The sequence below is a fragment of the Lampetra fluviatilis genome, chromosome 34 (assembly GCF_964198595.1).
Source record: "Lampetra fluviatilis chromosome 34, kcLamFluv1.1, whole genome shotgun sequence".
Taxonomy (NCBI): domain Eukaryota; kingdom Metazoa; phylum Chordata; class Hyperoartia; order Petromyzontiformes; family Petromyzontidae; genus Lampetra; species Lampetra fluviatilis.
In genome coordinates, this window is record NC_136308.1 from 5,720,183 (window position 1) to 5,747,795 (window position 27,613).

General features: G+C 50.6%; 1 protein-coding gene across 1 annotated transcript; it reads right to left on the reverse strand.

Moving 5' to 3' along the window:
- Window positions 1–220: 220 nt before the first annotated feature.
- Window positions 221–27,203, reverse strand: RRP9 (ribosomal RNA processing 9, U3 small nucleolar RNA binding protein). The gene is made up of 15 exons (XM_078872381.1): window positions 27,017–27,203; window positions 24,962–25,053; window positions 23,964–24,076; window positions 23,731–23,798; window positions 23,054–23,095; window positions 21,993–22,119; window positions 20,725–20,852; window positions 19,792–19,884; window positions 17,972–18,072; window positions 17,306–17,440; window positions 10,758–10,820; window positions 9,066–9,211; window positions 6,274–6,353; window positions 5,512–5,585; window positions 221–3,409 (listed from the first exon to the last, which is right to left on the reverse strand). The coding sequence occupies exons 1-15, from the start codon at window positions 27,089–27,091 to the stop codon at window positions 3,295–3,297; spliced, it is 1,452 nt and encodes a 483-aa protein (XP_078728507.1). The 5' UTR covers window positions 27,092–27,203; the 3' UTR covers window positions 221–3,294.
- Window positions 27,204–27,613: the final 410 nt, after the last annotated feature.

A 27,613-nucleotide genomic window follows, 5' to 3' on the forward strand; every position in this document is an offset into this window, starting at 1 on the left:
TGCAGAGACGGGCGAGTCCCATCGCGTTTGATGTGGGAGGCAGCAACACAACAAACAAGCCAGCACCGTCAGCACATCTTGGAGTCTGTAAAACCGTCTGCGGGTCCAGAACCAGAGTTTTTGCAAGCGCAGAATGGATCGTAAAGATGTCCTTTCTGAATGATAATTGTGGAGCGTGGGCTCCAATGTAATTTCAACAACAAAAAACCACACACACGTATCTTGCTATGATGATACATGGTGTTCTTTATCAATAATCATATATAGTTATGAACAACAGCGGATGCAGTCTTAAATCGCCAACCCGCACCCTTTCATACAAAACTATAGGATTTACAATACATGTCATTTATCGCGGGGCAATTAATCAACGCAACGCAAGTATTGCCACGCGTGGCGTTGCAGCCACCCCCATGAGCAATTGCAAAACCACGCGGCGTCAATTATTCTTTTTTTACTTTTAACGAACTGCCCAGAATAGTCCAGGAGGGAAAGTAGCAAGGACCAAATTCTGCAAATAAATACAACCGGTATCAAATGACACGTTGCCAACAGGACGATTAAAAAAAAATGTCTCGCGTTCAACAACACGGCGCAACACGAGCGCTACTGGAGCGGCTTGCCAGCGACCCCCACCCCCGATATATAAAAACAAACTCTGATGTCAGCCACATCCAGCCTCCCCCCCCAACACCGCTCCACCACCGCTCCACCACCTCGCCCACATGCTCGTGGACTCGGCCTGAAATGAATAACTGGAACGCCAATGAAAGTAGCGCAACGCGAACAAAGCAAATTTGAGCAGAACGACTGAATCTACGCAACAATGGAACGTGTGTCTCAGTCGAGACGAAGAATCCTCATTAGGCAGTGGCGCATGAAACAATGTGTGTCCATTGAAAGAATGGCTAATTAGTTGTCGACTCGTAAACAGCACTTGTGCACAAGTGTGTTAAAGGTCTGTGCGTGCGTGTGTATCTATACACATACACACGCACATTGTGTCAACAGCGGCAGTGTGGTGGTTGGTGCATCGGCTGGGCACGAGTTTGATTCCCGCTCAAGGCCAACATGAGCCGTGCACCATCTGAACCGATCCTGGGCCACCAACTGGGTCGACCCGGCTTCGAGTAGCCGATGCAGTGTGTACGCATCGGCACTGGGGAGACAAAGGTGGCTGGGAGTGGTGCTGGCCACTCCAACCCCCTCTTTGCTTCGTAGGTGCTTGCGAACAGCAATTGCCCCAACAGCCTGTGTAGGTTACACAGGGGGGGGGGGGGGCGGGGTCCCTGTCTTTATATACACAATGCGTAGACATAAAGGTAAGCGTGTCTTGCCTAGCAATTAACAAAAAAAGCCTAAAATGTTGAACCAGACATGCTTACTTTAACCCCTATTATAGCATTTATCCAAAAAAACTAAAGTGTAGAACTAAACACGCTTCCTTTAAACCGTATTGCATAGTATTTTAACTACAATGTGGAACCAGACGCGCTTAATGCAAGTCTTGAAGGGGGTAGAGGAAGAAGCCTTAGCGTGGAAAGAATCCCCGCGAAATGCCGTACCTCGAGACGTCACCGCGATGGAAAATGACTCTCGCATCTTATCTCCCCGAATTGTTCACGTTGCCAATGCTCGGCTGCCCGAGGGACCTGGGGAGGGGGGGGGGGGGGCCACACTATCGCTGCACGGCTCTTTCATTGAATTCCTATTTAAAACTTTGCGGGGGGGCTGTGGGGGGGGGGCAGAGGCGGACGCGTTATAATGTTTATTGTGCGAGGCTGCAGCTCTATTGGGAATATCATTCTTGGTCAGCGAGCGGTCGGTCGCTGTCGGCGAGAACAAAGCACCCGTTCGCTGGGGACGGTGCGGTGCCGCACGTAGATCGCGGGTTGGTTTTAAAACCCGCGATCTATGGATTTTGTCAACGACACATTCGATGCGAGAGGTGAGGTGGTTGGGGGAGGCAATTAGGAAGCGTAAGGTGGCGCAGTGGTAACGATTGTCAGAGGCCTGGGTTCGATATCTGACGTGGGTGCCTCTCAGTGTGGAGTTTGTACGTTCTCTCTCTCTCTGGCTCTGCCCCTGCATGGGTTTCCTCCGGGTTCTCAAGACTTCCACCCAGAGATAAAAATAAAAAAGGATGCCATGCAACTGGGATTGGCCAAACTCCAAATATACCGCAGGCTTCAAGGTCGAGATCGAACCCACGACCTCCTGTATACCAGGCGAGGTATTAAACATCTCGCCATCTTAGATCGCTTGAAGCCGACGATGATATCGTGTTGTACATCACTGACCGTGTAAAGAATTCCAACCGCACTGGGGTGATTGCGATTTCAATTGTAATCAAGGAAACACAAACAGCGCCGCGCATTCCCCCGTTGTCGCGGTGTGGGGAGCGTTGCCTTACTCCACATCCCTTGTGAAGAAGCGGCTTTTGGCCGACCGTTTCCAGTGTCAACATTAAACCGCCGCAAGCTGTGGCGGTCGGCACGGGAGGGGCGTTGCGGGCGGGCACTTGTGCTCCCACAACAACCTCATCCGCAAGCCGCAAGCCAAGGGCAAACATTTGCCCCTGGGATTAGACTCCCGCGCGCGATGGGACGGTCAGCAGTGGAGAGGATTGATGGCGGGGCGCGAGACAAAGGGTAGAATACTTCTCACTGCGCTTGGCCAAGACCTTGCTTGCATTGGCTAGGCAGTGAGCACGCGCGCGCACACACACACACGCACTTTTGACTATAATAAAATTTCTTAAAAGATTTAATTTGTATTCCTTTTCAAGGAACACAAGGGTGAGGCGGTGGTGTGGTGGTCTGTAGCGCACTGTGCTAGAGGACCCATCGGCCCGAGTTAGAATCCGGGCCATGACTCATATCAGTGTGGAGTGGCATCTGAACCGGTCCTGGGAGGATGACCCTTTCCGCAAACGTGCACAGACCTGCGTGAAAGTATGGTCACATACAATCCCCATTGCTGAAAAGGCATGAGGAGGCCTTTCATCCAGCACTGGACGGGCAAAGGGCTGCATATATATACAAAAAAAGGAACACAGAATCTTGCGTACCTTTAATTCTGCCAACATGTTTATCACTGGGTGGTTATCAGAGATGGGACGTCCCCTAGTGGGCAAGAGCATGAGACGGAATAAACCAACAGTTGCGGGAGAGCACCGGGAGTGGTTGGGCGATCTGTGGCGGCGGCGTTGTCAAGCGCAGCAGGTGGACGTCGCATCGGGAGGTTGTGAGGGAGGAGAGGAAGGTTGTGGGGGAGTGGGGGAGGCGACGCCGGTTAGGTCTTGGGCTCTGCGACTGCGGCAGCCTCCGGGTTCTGGGTGGCATCTCGCACGAGTGGGATGATGCAGATGGCGTTCTTTGCCTCCTTCATCCTCCACCAGCGGCCGAGCCTGCGCACGGCGGACGCACGGATGGCACGTGGTCACAACGCGGGCGGGGGAAACGCGCCGACGACAACAACAGAGGAGGCCGTGCACCAATAATAATGAAAAGATGGGTGGTGCGCGCACAAAGTTCACGTCGAGGTTACTTGGTTAGAAGGTCATAATAATTGACACTTATAAAGCGTGTTTTCACCCAGAGGTCGCAAGACGCTGCACAGAGCTAAAAGCAAGTAAACAACTCGCGCAATTCTAAAACCTAATATAAGCACGCAGGCTTCATGATTTAACCACGGATACAAATAGCCCCAAGCCCACACTCCCAAAACACATAACCAAATTAATCATGAGAAAAGGCCTTTAAGAAAAGAAATTCATAACGCGGGATTTAAATAAACCGAGGGACTTGACAGATCGAATATTCGATGGAAGTGAATTCCACAGCTTGGGGGCAACACGGGAAAGAGATTTGCATCGCTGAGATTAAACCATTTCCCATTCCGAAGACATACCTGTACGTCGTCACTTCTTTATCGGTACCCTCTTCAGGTCGGGAAAAAACATATCGTGGCTCCTACAAGGCCATGCGGGAAGGGCGTGTGGCACAGTTTGGCGCCAGCTATCATAGAGTGCGGTCGGAGTCACTACAGTTCTCTGCGGTGAGCACAATGTCTTTAAAAATAACAGCGCTATTACGCCTCTCTCAATATAAAATTAACGATGAACCTTTCGCGCGTTGCGAGATTCAGCGGTGAATGGGACGACCCACCCTACAAGTTGCAGACGTCTCGGAACGGGGAAAGGGAAAAGTGGCTGGCAAAAAAGTGTATTCCCAGAGCCTGCGTGTACAGCTCTACATAATTAATGCACCGCGGATTCTAACGCAAGCCGAGCTGTAGTCGGAGGTCACTTTTCCTACGGCAGGTCTCAGACCCCGGCAGGAATATAAATATCAAAACAAGTACGCGATGAGTGTTACACCCTGCGATGATTTTAAAAGTAAACACAGGCAGAGCTGCGATGGAGGCGCAGTTACCCGAATTCAATTCCTGGCCGTGGTTAACGTCAGCAGTGGGAGAGATTCATGATAAAGGTTTTTTGGTGAGATCGCGTAAGTATAAATGTGTCGTAACCCTCCACCACCCGACACAGCCAGTAAGGTTTGTCACGTAAACAATGCGCCAATTAGTTACTAATTCAGCCAACCGGTGTGTTGGAGAGTAAATCCACAACATTTACAATTTAAGTACGATGTTTCGCTGGTAATTACATCCAGCATCATCGGGTGATTTGCCAGAATAGTGGAAGCCATCCACCTGCTTCCGGTCTTAAATAGAGCAGCAGGGTGACGTCATCACTGAACCCATCAGGTGCAGAGATCAGAAGCGGAGGAGGGGGTTGTTATAATTATATGATAGATTAGTAATGAGTTAATTAACATGTGTTTCCTCTATACGGAATTGTAGTTGTAAAACGCATTACTTAATAATACGCTTCTAGGCCGCACTAAACCTGTAGCTGTCAAGAGGGGAGAGATGGTTGAACCAGTTCCCTGAGACCCTGCTGAGTTCACTTAAGCAGTAAATGAGTCCCCTTGGTGCAGTGTGTGAAGCACTGCTTCTTCTTTCGTATGCCTGACGTAGATGCAGAGCAACAGCTACAATCACATTGAGGTGGTCATGCCAGATAATCGCGTCAGGAGTGACGGTGTAATTCGCTGCGATGTCTGCTTCGTATTTGTGGATCGGGGCACTGCGTCGTATTACATTGTACGGTCTGTGTTCTGCATGACCAGTCGCACTCCTGGAGAGTTTAAAATTTTCCATTTGTGCATCGGGTAGCCATCCGCATCTGCTACCACGATTTGTGCAGTGGATGCGGTGTTTTTGGTGGACCATGGGCTTCGTGGGAAGCCAGGGACCTTGAGCACTGGGGGTCTTTCACGAGGTGGCGTTTGTTTGCGAGCTCTTTGGAACTCCATTCAGCTCGCATCGCTGAGAAGGCTAAGCGCATGGGCACGTGAACACTCAGCGCTGGGCACACTAAAGCAGCGGGAGGGGCGTGGCGCTGTGCACATGCGAGACTGCGTGCGGTGGTGAACGTGCGCGTACCTGTGCTCTTGTCCTACGCCGGCCACCAGAAAGGAGCCGCAGCTGGAGAAAGCGAGGACGTTGATGAAACCGCTCTGCGAGGAGAGAGGCAAGGGGCAAGATGCCATGGAATGCGCGTGAGCGTGCGCGCGTGTCACAACGCGCGCCCTGTAACACGGCCGCCGTCGTGCAAGCAGGTACGCCCCGCCACACAGATGACGGAGGTGCAGACTTGCGAACGCTTTTGAAAAGATAACTCGAATATCACCCCCACCAACCGCCCAAAACATTTTCTTTTGTCCTCCGAAAAAAAAAAATATATAAATCAATATATAACACTGTCACAATAGCACTGAAAATGTACACTTCGGAAAGCGGCCTATCAATCCAGTACATGGTCCACAATACGATCCTTTGGCAAGTCATTATGAAAATCAACCACGGCCTATCCACTGCTGGATAAAGGTCTCCCCCCATCCACAGTTTTAGAAACTATGGCTTATTTATACGGATAAGGCAATTCGTTTGGCGCGTACATAAAACTCGTTGTGCCATCACCATCCCAACATGGATGAAGTGGGATTGTAAGAGTACGTACAGCATTTTGAGCTTCTTTCCCCGATCACGATGGGCTGATGAATTATGTCGATCCAAATTCCAAGTCCTAATTGTTAGGGATATGATGCCAATTATCAAGGCCGCTTCATTATCATATCGACGATTACCAACATCCCTAGAGCGTACGTCTGGAATTGTCCTCGTTGACAAACCCGCTTTGCTTACCAGCGGCACGGCGAACAGCGGCTCCAGCGACTTGAAGCTTGCTCCACATTTCCACAGTCGTATGTGCCCGTCGTGCGAGCCTGCAGCAACACAGAGACACGGGCGTGAGACACAGGGTATCTCTATACCACAGTAATATGCAACTTTTGGAAATCCAAACCTTCTGCCACACAGCGCGCTTGCTGCAATATCGGCCGTTCTAAGCAACGTCTCGAAAGCCCTTCCCATGTAATATGCTCGGCCGCTTTGGCAGGCAGCTTCTTGGGGCGTCGCTGTGGTGAGATGTTTACTCCCTCGCCTGGTACGCAGGAGGTCGTGGGTTTGATCCCGACCCTGGAGGCCTGTTGTATATTTGGAGTTTATATTTTCTCCCCGTAGTCACGTCGATTTTTCTCCGGGTCCTCCGGTTTTTCCCTCCACATTCAGAATCAACGCGTGTTTAGATTATTTGGCCGCTATAAATTTCCACGTGATAAGCCACATTGTAGAGGTATCATTACGTGTGGCCAGGTTGCTTCTGACAAAAAGCTATATGGCTCGGTGGGCCTTACCTGGTAAAAGTAAAAAGTTTAGTTTAGCTCAATAGGCCTCTCCCAAAATATACTGACTGACTGAACAGGGGCCTACGCAGGCCCAGTTTTCCTGCCGCACCTCGACCCAACCCTCTAGCCAAGCCGTTGACGACTTTACAGATGAAAAAACACAAGCACGCACATTCACACCGAAAAGGTGACAGGGCTGACGGCAGGCCGAACGCGGTAAAAACCAACTCTGCGCACAAAGCAAACGCCACCGGCGATTCTGAATCACAGAATACGATTAGGCAATTAGCAAAAACACATTCGGATCGCGCAGATTTCACAGTTAATTAGATGTGGCGTTAACCTCTACATTTTATCCGCATAATTAAAAGCAATAATCCCCTCTTGCACCTCGTTACGGAACAGGCCGACGCTCTTGCGCTGACGTTCTGCATTGCTGCGTGGGATGGTGGTGCTAGATTTGCATACTAAATTAGGTCGTTTGCACGCAAGGGCCAAATTAAAAACCCGCCGTCTAGTACAACGGGTTCCCAACACAGCCCGGCGGCTCGTGGTAGACAGAGAGCGGCTGGCAACGGGAAGGTTACGAGTTTAATTCCTGTTTTGGTTGCTGCCGCAGTCCGGCAAATCCTCTGGGGGTCACTACGCACGAGGACCGCTTTGTGCTACGGGTAGACTCGCCTATGCCAAAGTAATGTTCAATTTCCACGAATGGCTCAGGTTCGTATACAGGGGATGAGCACCATCTCAAGCAATCACTTCACTTGTTGCGTGCCCAATATTAAAAACCCATTGTCTTGTTGCAATGGGCTCCCGCCATCAGAACGTGGCAACAGCGGAGCCAGCCTTATTAGCGCCAATGCTCGCGGAGGGATTGTTACATCGTTTGCAGCGGCTGCTTGCGACTGCCTGCAATCCACCAGTGGCCGCGACATTCACCGTGACGTGACAGAACGAATTGATTCTCCGATTGAATCCTGACCCCGAATCGCCACTATCGATCGAGCGTCGTGGGTGGGTTGGGAATCGTTACTCATCTGCGATTCGTAAACGCAAAATAAAGAAGGCAGACAATGCACACTGCATACTTCCCCCGTATCCTTCACATTCAACATTTTTTTTTTTACATCTCATCAGGCAAACAGGACGGTATTCTGAGAATTATTTTTTTTGTACACATCCATCGCAAACAGTACGGTATTCTGAAAGTTATTTTTTTCCCAGCAACATCGCTTTAATAGAAGCAATCTACGGACCGGTTTCGAAATTCAATGTTTTTTTTACTCAATTATAAAAAAAAAATTGTCCTTTACATGTTATTTTGTATATATACAGAATGTATTTCTGTTCTTGTTAACACCTATCCTCACTTATCGGACCCTTGCATGTCTCCCCTGTAAGATCAATTGTTTGAATGTTCCGTCATTGACAACATACGGCCCCCTCTTAGCCAATCCACTGCTGGATGAGGGCCTCTCCACACCAAACAGGTCCTGGGGGTCGTTTGACCATACTTCCCCAAGCTGGTCAGTGGGAGATGAAGGCAGGAAGAATAGATATGGGAGCATACAAGTATAGTACAACAACAGATTTTGCCGAGCGGCTTTCTGCTGCCCACCAAACGCAACCCCCACAGCAGCTGACAGCAGATGTCATAATCATTATGACTCACACTCATCAGGCACCTTTCAAAATGTCTCAAGGTGCCAAAGCATCGTGGCTGCCCATCCAAGTACTATCCAGGCTCAATCCAGCTTTGCTTCCGAGACGTGACGAGGACGGGCACATTCCGGGCGATTTGCTCACGGGTAAATACGCCCGTCGCCTGCTTATAACTGCAGCTCGCGCGCGCACACACGTGCGTGCGTGTTTTTGTTTAGACTCTGTGCTTGTGCACGCGCACGAGTTGGGCGAGCGGTGGCGTGGTGGCGTAGCGGCGAGCGCACTGCGCTCCACAAAGCCCGGCCGCCTGGGTTCAAACCCTGGCCGAGGCCAACATCACTGGCGAGCGATTTGTATGAACCGGTCTTGGGCCTCCCTTTAGGCCGACTCGGCCTTAAATGCGTACTTGGTGCGGCGTGCAAACACCAGCAGCGCAGAGACAAAAGCAGCCCAGGCGTAGCCTTCATAGTCGCTCGCTTAACTGCAATTGCCCCAACAGAGTCCGAGCAGGCCGCACGCTGCTGGGAGGGGGGGGGATCTCTTTGCGTCCGTGTCCATGCGCGGTGCACGAGTCATAGCAGGGCCCACCTGAGGCCACCAGGTCGCTGTTGAGCATGGCGGCCACCGAGGTGATCCACTGCGGCTGCTCCAAGCCGGGCTCGCCCAGCATGCCGTGCGCTTTCTGCACAGTGGCCAGCGGCCTCTTCTTGTGCAGGCCCCAGATCGCCAGCGAGCTGTGCGGAGAGAGAGAGAGAGAGAGCGTGGAGCACGTTAGAAGCATTTGCACAATTTGTATCCCCCAATGTGCTATCAGCATCGGAACGCCCGCAAAACAGCGCGACCCTTGGTGCTGTGGAATGGCCGCCGATCGGATTTTGGTTCCCAGACACGGCTGCCGTCGGCGTTGAGTGACATCTGGAGCGGTTCTTCTATCGGACCGGACCGGAGCTCCCCCGTGCCCCCCCTCCCCCTTACCCCCTTACCCCCCCCACCACCACTGCCCAATGTGATGGAGTGTCATTAACGACGACAACAACAGCCGCCGCCATTGGCCACTAAGTGGCGTTGGCGTCACCACGGTGCCTGTGGTAGGCCAAGTGCACTTTGAGGCCACGTGAAGTGTCGAAGGTTCGGTGACAGGTCACGGAACAGACCAAGGTGCCATGGGTTGACTGAGATGACTGGCAGGAGCACCAATCCTCATCACTGCCGAGCTGTGGGAAGACCTTTCAGCAGTGATTTGACAAGAGGCTGCAAATTATTACGACAGGCGATGGCTGATAATGAAAATAACAATGATTTGACTAATTTTATTTATAATTCATTACACATTCTCTTGTCCTTCTACCGAAATCAACCATTTGGCAAACAAGACATTTATTCCAGCCATGACGGCTCAAAAGCAAAACTGGCATTTAACGTTATTACAGCAGTACCAGCGCTTAATGGACAAATCACTGCTTTCATGATTTGTAATCAATCGTACACTGTAATTACGCAGATTAGACTGCATGTTTTAACGCTCGTTGTTCATTCATCCCTGCGCCATCGATTCGCATGCAGCCGGCACCATCACTGCCTCGCCACACGGCCGGCTTCCAACTCATCTTGGGCTAACGAAAGACGCGTGCGTGCGCGTGGGTTTAGGCAGAAAAAAAACGCGAAATTCATCGCGTAGCGGCGTACAATGGGGGTGAGAAGACGTAGAGAATGTGCCGTCCGCTTTCACTGCCGCCAAGGTTTACTTGATTACTTGACGACGACGCGTTTGCCGTCACGTGGCCACCGGGGTCGCCGACCCTCGATGAGCGAGGAGCGGCCAAGTAAATTGAGTAACTTAAAAAGGCACGAACTTAACCGAAGGCTGGACAAATCCGCCCACGCACGAGCGATAGAGAACGGCGCTCCCTGGCGACGAGTGGTATAAATGCGTGGGCTTGACGCGGCTATTTGAAGTTTGCGCGTCTCTCTCTCTCTCCCCGTGATCGTGTGGATTTTTCTCCGGGTCCTCCGGTTTTTCCCTCCACATTTGGAAACATGCGTTTAGAACATTTGGCTGCTATAAATTTCCACGTCAAGAGCCACTTCGTTGCGCTATCATTTGTGATAGCCAGGTGGCTTCTGAAAAAGAGCTACAAAGCTCAGTGGGCCTGACCTGGTAAATTAAAAAGTCAAGTTTAGTTTTTCTGCACCAAGTCACAGTGAGCAACCTTCCCGCATCGGCCACGCCACAGGCCCGTGCACACGGCACGGCGGCAAAACGTGGACAGAGGCACTCACCCGTCGTCCGCTCCAGACACCATGTGCTCCTCGTTTATCAGCTGAATGCAGTCGATGGACCCCCTGTGGGCAGACGACGACAAGAAGGTGACTCGTTTAGCCTCGTGCCCTCTTTGCACGAATACGCTCCACAAAACCGAGTTTCGGAAATTGAAAAATACTGCCCTGAAAGACGACAATCCAAGTCTAACATCCTTAAATAATAAACAACCTATCACCCGGTGTTAAGCATTCAGGACTCCGTTTCTCGTAAAACACTCCGGCAATTAAAGTGCTCGGCACCAATAAGAGTTCCAATGAGAAAGGAAAGGCCAAATTTGATCCAAAAGTGTCTTGTTAATCTTTACAGGGCTCACTGTTTTACAACCAAAAACTTTCTGTCGATAATGATTGCATAATTTATCACCCATTTGTCAATCCAATGCTGGATTTAAAGGCTTGCCCCAGATCTTTGACCATACTTAACCTTGCTGGTACATGCGGGTTGGTGAAGGGGGGTGGGGCAGCATTGTTTCAGATAGAGCTCCCCACTGATGTTAAATTGGACCGGGAATAGAACTCAGATCGCCAGGTCCATAGCACAGTGCGGTAATCACTGTACCACCACGTTAACTGTAGATATCACATCTATGTGACTAATTAGGCAGATAACTTTTCGACAGTGGAAGCGCTTGTAAATGAGTCATGTGCCCACTCTAAGTTAACTTCTAGAACGCAGAATATCTCTGTACTGATCTATCACTGCAAGCAGCATTGATCTCGAGCTCAATTAAGCCTGGGACCACACAAACAAAAAAATTATCTGGAACGTTTCTGCAGCCTTGGAAATTAGCCCCATTACAACAATAAACCTCTCCCCCCCCCACCCGCATTGAGCATTTATGTGGCCGCCTTGACGTCAAAACGCCGGGGTTCAATGTCGGGTTAATACCCGGGAGCCGAGATGAGCGCAGAGATGCATTTCCCACTGGGGCCTTTTGTTCCAAAAAATATGTCCAACGTGGTCACTCTTGACGACCTGTATTGAATCCAGTCCTTCATTTGTTTCCCTTCCCCCCCCCCCTCCCCGAGCCTGAAGCACCACCTTTATAAAATCCAGGGTTTCATTGTTCCCAGTGCGATGGCCGGCAACTCTCGATAATGTGGGGTAATGGCAGGGTAGGAACTGCCGGTATAAAACCAAAACACGGATAATGCTATACATGCATATTCAGCGTTTAATAAAACATGTATCGATCGCTTACATACGCAGGGAACGAGGGGCGAGGGCGTAGAATGCGTCTTCCGTTTTAATTTTGTCCTGACGTAACCGCTTTAACTTGCCGACGTGTTTGCGATCATGTGGGAACCGAGACCTGTCGACGAGTGAGGAGCAGCTAGATAATCGAAAGGGCGCCACAGTGGCGAGATGATAACTCCCTCGCTTGGTTTACAGGAGGTCGTGGGTTCGAGCCCAACCCTGACACCTGTCTGTTTGGAGTTTGCGTGGATTTTTCTCCGGATCCTCCGTTTTTTTCCCTCCACATTTAGAATCAACATGAATTTAGAGTATTTGGCTGCTATTAATTTCCACATAAGCCACTTCGTTGAGCTATCATTTGTGACCAGGTCGCTTCTGAAAAAAATCTATATAGCTCAGTGAGCCTTTAGCTAGTAAAAAGTTTAATAGAAAAAGTTGAGTTGTAACTCATTATTATTCACAAGCACGGTTACGACGCATCCCAAACAAATCTCGCCTGTGGCCAATCGTGAGTTACGTGGATTTCAGGAACCTCTTCCTCGTTTATAAACAGTGGCCTCTCTTACTGTAGCAGGGGAGGTGCGCTATACTTGACTGCCGATTGTCAAAACACTCTGGGCAAATAAAAATCCACGCACAACATAAACCCAACATAAACCCCGAGCGTTGCAGCCTCATCCTTTGGGAAAGCGGAGCTGTCAAATTAAAATCTTACGGAGCAGAGATATTTTTTTTCCACTTCCAGAAATCGATAGTACTCATAAACCGGCGCAGCTATGGCTGGGGGTGCGCTAATTCAGTTTGCGAAATATATATTTAATTATTTCGATGGGAGTCACGCGGCATTTCTTCCACGAGAACTCAAATGTTAGGGGCCAATTTTACGAGTGATGGGTTCAGACAGAGGACCCAACGAATCGCACTCAAGGTCAGTCCGCGGCAATGAAAATGACCGCGTTGAACTGGCACGAGCGTCGCGCCCATCTTCACCTGGGGTCTGCAGTCGGCATGACGCGCGACGGCGACCGACGGCGACGGCAGCGGTGCTCACCGCAGGGGAAGCAACCCCATCCCCTTCAGGAGGCAAAGCGCTACGACGAGATGCGAGGCGATTCACCGTCGCCGAGGGTCGATAACTCGTCCCAAAACAAAAAAAGATTCACGATACACGAATAAAGCTCACGTGTGTTTGTGAGAATCGTATGTCGCACGAAACTAAAATATAGCGGCGGCTTCCTAAGGTCTTCATGCAGCAGTGGATAATCGTGGCTGCTATTGCTGCCGACGATGCTGCCATTGTTGAATGGAACGGCGGAGCGGTGGCGGCGCGGTTGTAAACACACCGTGCTACAAATCGGGCAAATCGAGGGTACGATGTTTGACTACGCGTGACACCATCAGTGGCGAGCAAAATCTAAACCGGTCATTGCTCAACCCCTCCCAGCTATTTTTTCTCTTGAAAAGTTTCAGAATTCTCATTCAACGATCCACGTCCCCCACCGTGCAGATTCGATGACCTTACATGATTAAGGGTCATTAATCAAATAAAAGGATCTTCTGTTTGGGTCTCAGTTTTAAGAGTCCCCCATATGGATCACTTCTCGTGTGCACAGTCACCTTCGTGCACGCAAAGTTTTTCATGCACCGATTCATTGATAATAAATTCCTGCACGCGTGCATCGTGGGTCTAAGAATCGATTTTAATTCACGTGGCCGCGTGCAGTGTTTACACGCAGTACTTCAACGGAGCTGGCTCAAATCATTCCCCCCCGATAATTCCATTCACTTTTTGTTGCGTCACGTGAGCTCTTCAGATCCTGAATGATATTTCACCGTCTAAGTGAAAAGCACAACCTGCACTCTGCACGCTCCACCAAATCGGCATCTCGTGCTCTTGCACTAAAAGCCTTCACGACTATGAAAGAAGAACAAAACCAATCTGTCTGCGTAAAGAGAAATGATACAACAGCGTAGGTCGTTGCTGTTCTGCTACACGGCTCCCCCCAAAGCATCATGGGCTTTGTACGGCTGTTTCGTTCGCCGTAAAAAATTCGGATTCCGATTCATAACGTCCTGAAGTGGGTGCCAACACGTGCGGCACAACGTCGGGCATCATTTGCGGTACAATCGCGAAAATACATCGGAGGGAAATTGGACAAATTCCCACCCGCGCGATACACAAGACGCGCGAAGAATCGGCCCGAGGCATCGGCGGCCGCCACCCCTGCGGGCCACCCGCCAGGGCGCGACGCCGAGACTCCGTGCGCATCGCGCGCACGATCATCCTCGGTGCACCGGGGCCACCACCCCGGCAAACAATGCCGACAACCTTTACGGCGCCCGCTAAATTATTCAAGGCTCTCGCGGGCGGCCGCCAGCTCGTCGTGCAATATTAATCCACGGCAAGGGGGCCACCGCACGACGCCGGGGCCCGGCGCCTCACCAGGTGTGAACCGCTGGCTTTGCCGACCCCCTCGCGGCACGTAGCCGCGATTGGCAATCTCTCCGAGGTCCGAGGCCAAAACGTATTTTTGCACGCAACTCTGCCGGGTGTATGCACGCCTGTTGAACACCGTACGTAGCCAACCGTGCCAATCGGATGGCTCGGCAGGTGGAGCGAGCGGCTCCCAATCGGAAAGGTTGCAAATTTAACACCTCAGTGGGAGTTGCGTGGAAGTCAACGGCAGATGTCCTAGGGATGCACTTTCCCCTCGCCATAGGAATGCGGAATTTCCGCCACTGGCTCAGGGCTGTAAACGGGACACGAGCACCGCCTCAATGTTCAGATGAGCAGGAGATGACTTGACTGGTGACGTTATGAGACATGCAAGGCAGATGAGGCAGGACCGATCTTACGGTCACAAAAGCACCCATCGCCTTCTCGAAATCACCTTAGGCTACATGCTGTATTTGTTCTGTTATTTGTTTGCAGGCTGAATGCACCTTTCCTGTCCGGCGTGTTCGTCGTCATTTGCGCAAAGGGCTGGGGATGGGTTTCCGAAGAACGGGCGTGGGTGGAGAGACGGCGAAAGGTACGGGAGGGGACAACGGTAACAAAGCATCAAACGCCGCTTGCGATGTTATTACTTATCGCTGCAGAGAATTTTCCTTTGCCGGATTGTTTCCAGACCAATACACACACCCTTGAAAAAAAAATTTTTACACATAATTGTTGTTACATTTAGGAGTCCCAGTATTCTGAAGTTAACGTGCCACGGTTTTCAAAAAAAAAATGTCAAATAATAATACTGCCCTTTTATTTTCCCAGGGAAATCTCACTGGATCTCAGACACTTTTGTTGTGGACCGGGTCCTACATTGGGACGCTTGACCCAATCGCGAGCGAGTGTTCGTCACGAGGCACAAAAACCCGAAGCAGCGGCAGGAAAACCCCACGGAGTCGAGAGGGCGACGCTCAAAGCCACAGCAAAGATAAAGATTAAAATAATCCATCGCTGCAATGCCATCCCCTGGCCACTTCACAGGCCAAGCCTCCAATAACGGCCGTTATAATTCCCATGCATTGTTCCGTCCCAAGTGCTAAGCAGGCTCAACACCTTGTTTTAGCTTCCAAGATGTGATAAGATCGGGCGGAATTATCGGCGAATTGGTCGGAAGGCACTTGCAGGCGAAGAACGATCCAAAGCCCGACATCAAAACCGTAGCCCAGCCACTATATAATTCATGCATCCTCACGTTCAAAAATACTCCAAGTGTAAACTGGCTCGGCATAAAATAACATTCCTTCACTTTGTAACCTAAACAAAGGAATATTCAATCTCGATTGCGACGAAGATTCGTGTCTGCACAGCGCGGCCGCACGACGAGCCGCTCGAAATACCGCAAGCTGTGGCCGTGCACGCGCGCCTGAATGTCAGCGCTTGAAACAACAAAAAAAACAACAAACGTGTTTCATTACAGCGGCACGAGCGAGCAGGTGCGATGATGTCGCTCAAAGCCGAGCGGAACTGACAGCGACGGACGAGAGGCGCAGGCTGTCCATCCCGCGACGCGGAGACGCCAGAAATGCCACGGCTCTAGCGGTCGCAGCGTGCACGTGGGCGCGAGGGGAGAGGGATGGGGAAGGGGGGTGCGAGACAGTTCCCCCCACCCCGCCAATGGATGTCACCTTCCTCCCCCATTGCATGCTGGTGGACGAGAGCCTCCCAAACACCGTGCGGGTCACGGGGGTTGAGAAACACTTCAACCACGATGGTCGGTGTGCGGGTTTGGCGAGGGCGGGGAGCATAGAAGTACAGTGTAACTGGATATTTTTCTGCAGGGAGCGGAGATTGCAAGAACAGAGGAGCACAGCTTCTGAGATGTGAGCTTCCAAAGGTGTCCCAAGCGAGGTGTATGGCGCGATGATATGACCAACGCCTTTGCCGCCACATTAGGCATCGATCCATGTCCCAAGGCATAATTCCGTTATTTTTCAAATAAAATTCAGCCAGAACGGTGCCGGCAGTGGTGCAGAAGCAGATGCCCGAGTGCACGGTGGGATTTTTTTCACGGCGCGTCGCATTAAATTTATCTTAATTAAACATAAAAAAGAGGGCAGCCCCCCCCAGACATAATGCGATTTGCAGCGATTGTACTCGCGAGCAAAAGACGCGCCCCCAAGGCTAAACAGAGGGCACTCTCACCTCCTCTGTGTTTTTTGCCCCCCCCCCAGCAGCACGGGGTTCACGAGGAGAGGACACAGAAGCGGCGGTACTCAGGGTGTTAGCGATGCAGGCTCGGGTGCGGTTCAAATCGCTCGTCGATTTCACCGTCAATTGTGACCCAAATTTACCGACGATCCCTCTTCTCTCCTGCCGAGGGCTGCTTTGTTGGCAGCGGTGGTCAGGATGGGATAAGGAGGCGGGGCATGTCAATCATTACAATAAAATTCCACTCCTCTGCAGCCTTAATATCCAGCGCTTCTGATATCCGGAGCTCTGATTGATCCGCATGATCTCTGTGCTATTTGTCAAGGCATTATTCCTATTATCCTCGTTGATAATGCAGATAACAGATGTGGTGGAGAGAGTCATCCCATTAGACTGTGAAGCTGCAAGGTGAACAGCAGAGGGCAGTGCATCAAAACGCAACAAGGGCGACATCCTGTATGCCACGCGAGGTCGTTAAAATCTCGCCAACGCGGCGCACTGATACACGAGAGACGACGCATGTACGTTGAACTTCTTTCGCACCGTGCGTAGCCAACCGTGCAAATCAGAGGCACGGGGGAAGAGAGAGAGCAAGGAGACAGACGGTGGGGCGGGGAGAGCCGGGAAGGCCTGGGGGGGGGCGGTCGCCCAACTCACGCGTGGCCGTGGAACACGAGCTGCGACTCCTCGAGGATCTTCCAGACACGCACCGAGCGGTCGCGCCCGCCCGCCGTCACGCATCGCTCCCGCGCCAGGCAGTCGAGGCCCATGATGGCATCCTGGTGCCCGAAGCTGTGACGGGGAGGGGCGGGGGGGGGGTGTCCGACATGCTTAGACAGTGGCGATGTTATCTGCCTCGCCTGGTGTACAGGAGGTTGTGGGTTCAATGTCGACCCCGACGCCTGCTCTATATTTGGTTGCGTGCGTTTCGATTATTTGGCTGCGACAGATTTCCGCGCGAGAAGCCACTCCGTTGAGCTATCGTTTGTGACAGCCGGGTCACTTCTGAAAAAGACCGAAATAGCTCAGTGGGCCTTACTTGGTAAAATAAAAAAAAATGTTTCGTAGTTTTTTGGTTTTGTGACGGGCGTTCAACCAGCGGCAACGTCGCCAACTGGGACGGGGCACGGAATCGGACAAAAAACTGATGACGTACATGTACGCCATAGGAACGGCAAAGGGTTAAAATGCAGATAAGATGATGCACCGAAAGCGCCCGCCCCCCCTCCCGCTGTCGAGGCGGCTAAGAGAGTTGCCGCTGCAGCTCCGCGCACGCTCGCAGCTGTCGTGTGGCGGAGCGTCGCCGCGGCACGGTCTACTCACAGCGTTTCCACGTAGGCCCTCTCATCCACGTTCCACACCTTGACGGAGCGGTCGTGCGACGCGCTGTACAGCTGGTGGGTCCCCTTTCGGAAACACAGGCCCTGCGGATGACGGCGGACATAAGTAGATCAGCGCGTGAACCAACTCCCGAACCCGTCTTAGAAATCCAGCAGTCGCTTCAGCCTTACCGATCTGCCCCGATCACGTGTGCCGGCTCGGGGCGCTTGCGACCACAATCGTGAGCACATTATCCCCGAACGCCCCAATGTTGTCACATTGCGGACACAAAGCAGGGGATGAGTGTGATTAGTACTTGGATGGCAGACAGCTTCAGCACACATTATGTTCACCCATAGTTGTTTTTTTTTGGGTGAAGCCACCTAACAATCGGGTCAAATTTACACCGTGAAACTCTCCCACCACCCGACGCAGCCAAAACCAATTAAAGCTGTCACGCTCACCGGTAAGTGTGATAATTATTTGCGGCAAGTGTGAGAATTATTTGCGGCGCGACCAAATTTAGCAAATCAGATACGACGTTCCGCACCGAAACTGCGCCGAGCATTCTGAGGTCAGATCCGAGGAAGGCAAGCGATACGTTACAATAGGCTCGGGCCACAAGGCAACCCAGGGCATGGCAACACGGCGACGTATTCTAGAATCGGAGTAAATTCCTTCACGTGTTTGGGTTCTATCCCGTTATTTGGGTTCGCCTCCCGAGTGCCAAACCACTTGTTCATGGATTTGGCCAAACATCCTCATGCAGCACTCTTGAGACTGGGCGAGGCCCTCGTGCCTATTGGGCGTTGTCGTTATGGTAATTATTATGACAGGATTCATACAACACCGCTAATCGTAGCACTTAGCCAAGCATAGCAGGTTGCTATGACAACAAATGAAATTTAACGATTAAAAAAACTCCCAAACCAAATTAATGCGAGCATATTTAATTACAACAGCATTAAAACTGGGAGCCCCATGGCCTGTACGAAATGAGCGCCTTGATGAAAGCGTTTAAAAAACCATCGTCTGACAATTGGAAGGCTCTTCCTTCCAATATTAGGAAGTTACTGGAGCTGTGCACTTTTAAGTCACCCAGTTTTAAAACTAATTTCGTTCCAGCTGCTTTTGTGTTTAGTTTGTTGTCCCTTCCCCCCGCACCTCCGATTAGCTACGTACGGTGCGAAACACGTTCAACGTACATACGTACGTTCAATTTCCTCGGTGCATTGTGGCACTAACACGGTTGCACCAGCCACACCCTCGCTCGCATTTAGCGGCGACTGTAGCCGCTTCATTTGTATTTGAACGGACGGCACCGGCAGACAGGGCAAGCGTGGGCCTTGGTTGGATCGTGAGGACTGCACTTGGGCACCGAGTGAAGCAAAGCTCGGGCAGTGCCGGGCCATCGCAGACACAGCGACGGTTTACCACCACCAGACGGCGCCACGGGCCCACCGTGCGGCGCAGAGATTGTATTGTCAACTCAAACGCAATGGTGCGGGGGTGGAGGAGGCGGCAACCAAATATCGACGCGTCGGTGGACGATTAGCACCCAGCCTGGCAGTTTTTGTCTCCCTCGTGGCGATGCTTTCGCACGGCATCAAGTACTCATTTGAGGCAGAGTCGACCTAGGGGAGGCCCAGGACCAACTCAAATATTCGCCACCGCTATTGGTCGTGAGCGGGAATCGAACCCGGGTCGCTGAGTTTGTAGTGCAGCACGCTAACCGCTACACTCCCGCTCTCCGCAGGACACACACATACGAACACACGAAGACACACACACACGAAGACACACACACACACACGAAGACGTACCGACACGGCGTCGCGATGCCCCTTGAATGTGTGCAGCAGCTGCATCGTGGCCGGGTTCCACAACAGGATGAGTTTGTCCCTGTCGCCCGTTGCCTGACAAGAGTGCACAAACGCACGCGCGCTTTCAGTCATTGGTCATCAGTCATCAAAGTTGGCACAGTAGGGGGCACAGGCGGTGCATCGGCAAGTCATCTCCGTCAGCCGACCCATGGCACCTGGGTCTGTCCCATGACCTCCTGCCAGCGGGCGTTCGATGCTTCACGTAGCCTTAACGTGCACATAGCCTGGCACAAGCGCTGTGGTGATGTCATCGCCACTGAGTGGCAAATGGCCATTGTTGTTTCAGTCATTATCACGTGGCCCACAGCGGTTTAGTTCCCATAGATATGCCTACCACTCAGTAGATTTGATACCAGGCAGGATGGTGATAAATATTGACAGACATATAATAGTGGATATGTAGCACATATAGAGGAGCTATGCTATAGGTAGACCATGAGGCTTTGTGAAACTCCCAAACCTGCTGATCTGCGAGGTGACCAGGAGATAGCAGTAGAGAAAGAGGGTTCCTCGCCCAAATGTCAGGGGCCTTGGGCATTATCCCCTGGTATGCATCCATTGCCTCCCACGAACAAAAACACTCGACCATAGTGAGCGATGGCGTGTGTGTGTGCGTGTGTGCAATGCGCTACGAAACCGGCGATTTCCGCTCACGGCCAACTTCAGTGAGAAATAATTGAACGGATCCTGGGCCTCCCTTATAAGTCTACTCAACCTTAAACGAGTACCCCCTAGTGCGTTGCGTGGTGCTGGCCGCCCACCCACCCCGTGTGTCGTGTCGGCCTTCATAGGTGCTCGCTAACGGCATTTGCCCCAACAGTCTGTTACGGCTATAAACGGGGGATCTCTGTCTTTGTGTGTACGTGTACATACCAGGTATTTGCCATCAGAGGAAATGGCCATGCAGAGGACGTGCGCTGCGTGGCCGTCGACACCACTCTTGTTGTCCTTCTTTTTGAGGCCCGGCACGGAGAGCACCCGGCGCCCTGACTCCACGTCCCCTGCGCGCGTCACGACCCGGGCATCGAGACAGCGGCTACTACCTGCCTGTGGACATCTGGTTGTGGACACACGGCTAAGGACACACGGCTGGCTGTGGTTACCTGGCTAAGGATACCCGGCTGAGGCTGCCAGGCAGGACTAAAGCCAGGATTGCCTCTGCTTGAGCTCTGATCGGAGTGTCCTCGCATGTTAGCGCTATCTGTTGAGGGTTCCCTTGTGAAAATGTTTCTCACAAGCTGGGCCACCTGATCGTACAGAGGCCCGAACCCATTGGTGTCTGCTCCAGGGTATAATCTGGAGTCATGTGTTTTGCCGATTTATGACGGAAGCTCCGAAGCAAATAAATTCTGCGGGGCACCAGTCACGCCACGTTTGGCAAGAGAGTGGCCTGTGGCTGTTGGTACTGCGACTGTACGGGACCAGTTAATGAGGTGGTGAACAGCTGTTTTCTTGTTGCTGGCAACTCAGCATTTTGCAACCTTTGGGCCGATGTTCAGTAACCGTGCTGCGAGATGTTAACTACCTCGCCTGGTATACAGGAGGTCGTGGGTTCCATCTCGGCCCTGACGGCGCCTGCTGTATACTTGGAGTTTGCATATTCTCCTCGTGGCCGCATGGATTTTCCCCCGGTTTTTCCCTCCACATTTAGAATCAACATCACGCGTTTAGAATATTTGGCTGCAATAAATTTCCACACAATAAGCCACTTGATCGAGCTGTCATTTTCGCCGCCAGGTCGCTTCTGAAAAAGAGCGAAATAGCTCAGTGGGCTTTACCTCGTAAATTAAAAATAGTTAAGTTTCGTTTTCGAAAAAAAACATGTCGAGTTTTGGCGTGTCCATTTTTTTATGCAAACCATAATCAAGTTGTACTATCTTCTTGGTTCTTTCGGTAAAGTCACGTAGAAGGGAAGTAATAAAAATAAAACATAATAAAATAATAATATAATATATTATTTTATTATTTCCCTTCTACGTGACTTTACCGAAAGAACCAAGAAGATGAATCCCTGAAGTCACGAAAGCTTTAAATCGAAGTTGTACTCTATTTAAGTAAATTCGATTAATCGAGAGCAATAACCGACAGCTCCCGTGGGCACGGCGGCCCCACCGCACGGTGCCGGGGTGATGGCGGCTTACACTTGATGAGCGTGCAGTCCTTGGAGGCGGAGAAGATGTGCTTGCAGTCGGGAGATATGACGAGGCACACGATGGGCAGCTGGTGTCCGCGCAGCACGCGCACCGCGCCGGGGTCGGGCAAGCGCAGCTAGTGGAGCACACGGAGAAGCACACACACCGTGTATGTACGTACATGGAACCGTTTACATTCTACGCGTATGTATGTGCGTACGTTGAACTTCAACCAACCGCGCTGATCTGAGTTGCGGGGAGGGGGGGAAGGACAACAAACTAAACACAAAAAGCAGCTCGAAAGAAATTACTTTTCAATCTGGATTTAAAAGTGAACAGCTCCCGGTGGCTTTATAATATTGGAAGAAAGAGCGTCTCCAGACGGCCGCAGAAGAAGATCTGAAAGTGTGCGACACGGTGACCGTCTTTTGTTCGATGGCAAGCCCAAAAGTCGCCGATGCTGCGGAAGACCGGAGTTCGCATGATGATTTATGCTCCTTGATGAGAAAACGCAGAACACGCGCAGAGCTCAAGGGGTCAGCCACACGAGAGGGTGAGCTTCCGTCTCGTTCTTCTTTGGATGCTCTCTGCTTAAACAGGTCAGGTTCCTGGTTCAAGTTCCCTCTATCCTTCTAGATTTGAAGCTTTCGTGACTGCAAGGATTCATACTCTTAGGTTTTTTCGGTAAAGTCACGTAGGCAAAATATATATAAATAAAAGATTAATTATAGAAATCATTTTTTTTTTACCTACGTGCCTTTACCAAAAAAACCTATGAGTATTTTCCCTCCATTCTGTCTGGCTGTACGCTTTCCTCCTCACTGTCACGCACCCCCCTCCCCTGACGTTCTTCCAAGTTGCAGAGCAGCTCCTTTCCAACCTCTTGGGTCTCGTCCCCAGCATCCATTCGCCCAAGTTTAAGTTAGCCGCATTATATACGTGAAATCGCACAAACCGAAACCGCATAAAGCGAGGCAAACCTGTACAGGGTAAAATACAGACGTTATGGGTGATAAGCGTGAATGCGAACAGGTAGTTTGTTGAGGCAAGTTAGAAAAAAATGCACAAACCTCTTTTGCGATTTGTCGCTGAAGAGTGCCACTTTGTTCCATCTGAAAACACAAACATCCACCCTTAGCTCAAACGTCGACCGGTACACAAAACACACGCAGCTCGTCACCGTTCCACACACAGCAAAGGTTTCCTGGCATGTGCTCGTGCTTTGTTTAATTGATACATTTTTCCCAAATATATATTTTTTCCTCATTGTGCTGAGCACCATGTTACGAGACCAAGTATCCATTTGGAGCTCTTGCAAAGCAAGGACACCCATTCGTGTTCGAGATCGGCCCACATAGACGGGTATTAAAACAACTAGTTTTTATTTTACCAGGTAAGGCCCACCGAGCTATATCTCTATTTCAGAAGCGACCTGACTGCAAATGATAGCTCAACGAAGTGGCGGCTTATCATGTGGAAATTTATAGCAAAGGTACCTCGCAGAGCTCCCTCTGAGCTACCTCTGAGGTCTCTTCAAGTGACCACTGTGCAGTCATTGCCCACTGGACTGAGACCATTAACTCTCTCCATTAAAAGTACAACTAATGAACCGAAATTCAGTAATGAATCTTAAGAACCCAGTTTCATCACAGAAGGCTGCCCGACTTAGAACCCAGGGTCTCAGCAGAGCCAGCTCATGCTGTCCACTCCCGAGCCGCTCGCCCATGCATCGTCAAAGGACATTTACCAGCTCGTCCTGCAGCCGGTCCGCTATGACGTCATGACGGAAAGCTCGGTCATCAGCCTTATGGTCCTCTGCACGCGCACGGACACACACACACACACACGTGAGATTCAGCAGTGGACCCCACTCTGCAAGTCGCGGTTTCAAGGAACGGGAAAGGGTTGAGGTGTTTCTTGTACATTTGCAGCCAGCGAGGGGTTTAGATCTGCAAGTGGTCACAGCGGGTGACAGGGTACCTTCTGTCCGCAGCTGCTCCAGATACAGCTTGGTCAAGCGCAACTTCTTCTCCTGAGCCGTCTCCTCCACCTCCAAGTCATTCTCCTCCTCCTTCTTTCCTCGCTCGCCATCGCTGCGCACGCAGCACGCCGAGACGTCGCATACTACACCGCGGCCGAGGAAGCTACGGTCTGCAGCTGCATTTCACGCGGCCCGCAGCCATGGGGCCTATCACCTCTAAGCGGCTCGCTAAAAAATGGTTTGTAACCAACCTTGCGAACCTCCGATAAGCAAGGTTGGTTACGTCTACCTACAGCGTGAAAAAAGTTCTACATACATACAATATCCACTTATAACTGCATCTTAGCCGCCCTAATTGGGAGAGGAGAAAATTATCCATCTGGCAACAGTTTCTAATTTGAGTGCACGCAGCAGGGTTGTGTGACTGAAAAGGCCCCTTTATACTTTGAAGACACACGTGTTATTTTTCAATAAACGTCAAGGGTGCGTTTCAAAGTGCCTCTTGCCAAGGGTCCTCTTCGGACACGAGTCAGGAAATAGTCCCCCACCACCCCGGCGCTACTACACCCTTGTAGCAAATGCGTGCAAGTCGCACAGTAATTTTAAAATTAGATGGTAACACTTTGCTACTTATTTGAACAGAATTATTAAATTAAAATGCATTCTCATACTCGACAACATGCAGCAATTTATATCGAAGAATTAACTATTTACAGTCAATGCCATTTTTACGCAATCGTTGCACATTGTACAAATGATACCTACCAACAGATCACATACAAGGCAGGCAATGCAAACACAATAAATAAAATAATTCATTCTTAAAACAAAATCATGATCCTAAATACTGACAATGCAGGAATCACACACAGTGCATCGTTACAGTACTCCGGTACTGTTAAATTAAGGAAGGTATCGAGTTGTATAAGAACACATTTCTATGCATCATGGTGTCCACGTGTTATTCTAACAGATACTACCGACACCGTAAACATACCTCTCTTTTTCGGAATCGCTCGAGATCTCATCGTCTCTCGGGATGTTTTGTTTTCTTTTCGCCTTTATGGCCGATGTTTTGTCATCGGCACCCTGAAAACGCAAAACGGGTCGCAGCATGAATACGACAGACAGCTGCAATGCATATTTGTTTCCTCTCGATTTAAAGCTTTCGTGACTGCAGGGATTCATCTTCTTGGTTCTTTCGGTAAAGTCACGTAGAAGGGAAATAATAAAATAATAAAAATAAAACATTATAAAATCATTCTCACGACGTTTCGGCCACAACGCAAGCAGCCGTCCTCAGGTGAGATCCTCAGGTGAGGACGGCTGCTTGCGTTGTGGCCGAAACGTCGTGAGAATTATTTTATTATGTTTTATTTTTATTATTTGATTACTTCCCTTCTACGTGACTTTACCGAAAGAACCAAGAAGTGAATTTTATTTTGTTTTGTTTTATTTTACTTTCATTAATTTTAATGTTTTTACCTACGTGACTTTACCGAAAAAACCTGAGAATATGAATCATTGCAGTCACGAAAGCTTCAAATCTAGAACCAAGAAGTTGTTTCCTCTCCTTGCGAGTTCCATCACTGCGTGATCCACAAACCCCGCGCCTTGGTGGGCGCCTCTGTGCAATCCTCCAGTCCATCGTTCTTCATTGCAAGGCGCGCGGGCCATTTGCGGCCTTTTAGTGCGGCCCCCGACAATACAGCAACACGTGACAACACATCCCATCAATTTTAACACGCGAACAATATTATCCATAAAAGAGGTGTTTTTTGGGTTAGATCGCGTAAATATGTGTCGTTAAACCCGCCACCAACCGACAGCAAATGATTAAGGTTTGTCACGTAAACAAAACATGCTACCAAACCCCCAATGACTTCAAATGTTGTGGCGGCTCCCACACTGATGATGATGATGTCTTAACGGCGAAAGTGTCGCCTTCCCGCCACCGATCAAAATTGGTGAAGAACCACTGCCACCAGTCCCAGCTTGAGAACACAGGGACATCTCACGATGTCCCTTGCCACCTTTAAGGTGGCCTTCATCACGTCGACGCTAGCTGCAAGTCGGCACGCACGGCGCTCGTGTTAAAACTATAGGTGCACATTGAGGCCACGGTGCAGTGGTTAAGTTTCACTGGCAGGAAGGTTCGGAGGCAGTCACATATGTTACGCGTTAACAGGCGAGGGCGAATGGCAGGCGCATTACTTGAAGTTACCCACCGTGTCAACCACACACTCGCAAAGACAAAGACCCCCCCCCCCCCCCCCGTATAGCCTAAACAGACTGATGGGGCAAGTGCTGTTAGCGAGCACCTATGAAGGCCGGAACGGGACACACACACACTACCTCACATTCACACTGCCTGGCTCATACCCCCCAACCACACACTTACTTTTACAAGTACACCTTTATTAAATTCACTCTCACGAAAATCAACACTTTCATTCATCGCCAGGAATGTATGCACAGTACATGAATGCATCAATATTTACTTTATGTGCCAATATCTCCCTCAACAAAGTAGGCATCAGTGCAAGTTACAACAGAACGGGAAGAGAACGGGACTGTTGCGGGGCAATTACTGTGAGCGATCGATCATGCTTTCTCATATACTACTAACTCAAGTCACAGAGAATTACACTCGCTCTCAAATCATACCCATTGACACACACACACTCACTCTCGCATCGCTTATGTGTTTTCTCTTTATGCAACGGTGTTGTTGCTATTGACAAATCTGTTGAGTTTGTGTGTTAATCACGTTTGTTCACCACTGCCAACGCAGCAGCAGCAGCAGCGCACGCGGTCACTTTCACGCGCTCACTCAAAATTACTCACGATGCTTTTCACTCGTACTTTAAATGCACTCTTTACGCTCACACTCATCGTACACATTCCAGTACATACTCGGTACACAGTCTCTCTCGCACTGTCTCAGACACGTGTTCACTACCCCGACTCCAATGGCCTACCTAGACGAACCCTCAATCGCAAGCCCACATCACCAGCATCACCACCACCATCATCACCACTGCAGCTGTACCTTCCTCTTGCTGCCTCTGACGGAACCGTTGGTCCGCTCCCTGTCCACCACCTTCTTCTTGATGAAGAAGGACATTGCGCGGCGATGGGAAGCGGCAACGAGAACGAGGGGAAATAGCAAACTTCTACTGCGACTTCACTAATGCCGGGACCCACGAACGAACACGTGGAGGAGGGGCAACCACGTGGTTCCGGGTTAACCCTGACCCCAAGCCCCACCCCCCGCGAACGACGGCGAGCGGCGAGGGTCGAAAGCGACGCCCGGGGCCGCGTGCAAACGGAAACGCGTTTTGTAAATACAAAAGCGACTTCCCAGACCGACCCACCGCACCCCCCTGCTCCCCCCTCCCCTCCGCCTATCGTTTGAATTTGTTATCGCAGGCACGGGTAGGCAGGAAGATGGGCCTGTTGGCGAGTGGGTGAATTAGGTAAATTGGCATAGGGGCCGTCCATAAATGACGTCACGCGATTGTGGACGATTTTTTACCCCCCCCCCTCGTCATACGGCGTCACAAAAAGTCAGACCCCCCCCCCTCAAATATGACGTCACAAAGCTCTGCCCCCCCCCCAAAAACCATATTTCCATTGTTAAAATAAA

Coding starts and splice junctions, on each gene's coding strand:
- RRP9 (XM_078872381.1), bottom strand. CDS start 27,091: ATGTCCTTCTTCATCAAGAAGAAGGTGGTGGACAGGGAGCGGACCAAC. Junction 22,120..23,053: donor AGCGACAAATCGCAAAAGAG/GTTTGTGCATTT, acceptor GTGCTCCACTAG/CTGCGCTTGCCCGACCCCGG. Junction 9,212..10,757: donor GTGTCTGGAGCGGACGACGG/GTGAGTGCCTCT, acceptor CTCTCCGCACAG/CTCGCTGGCGATCTGGGGCC.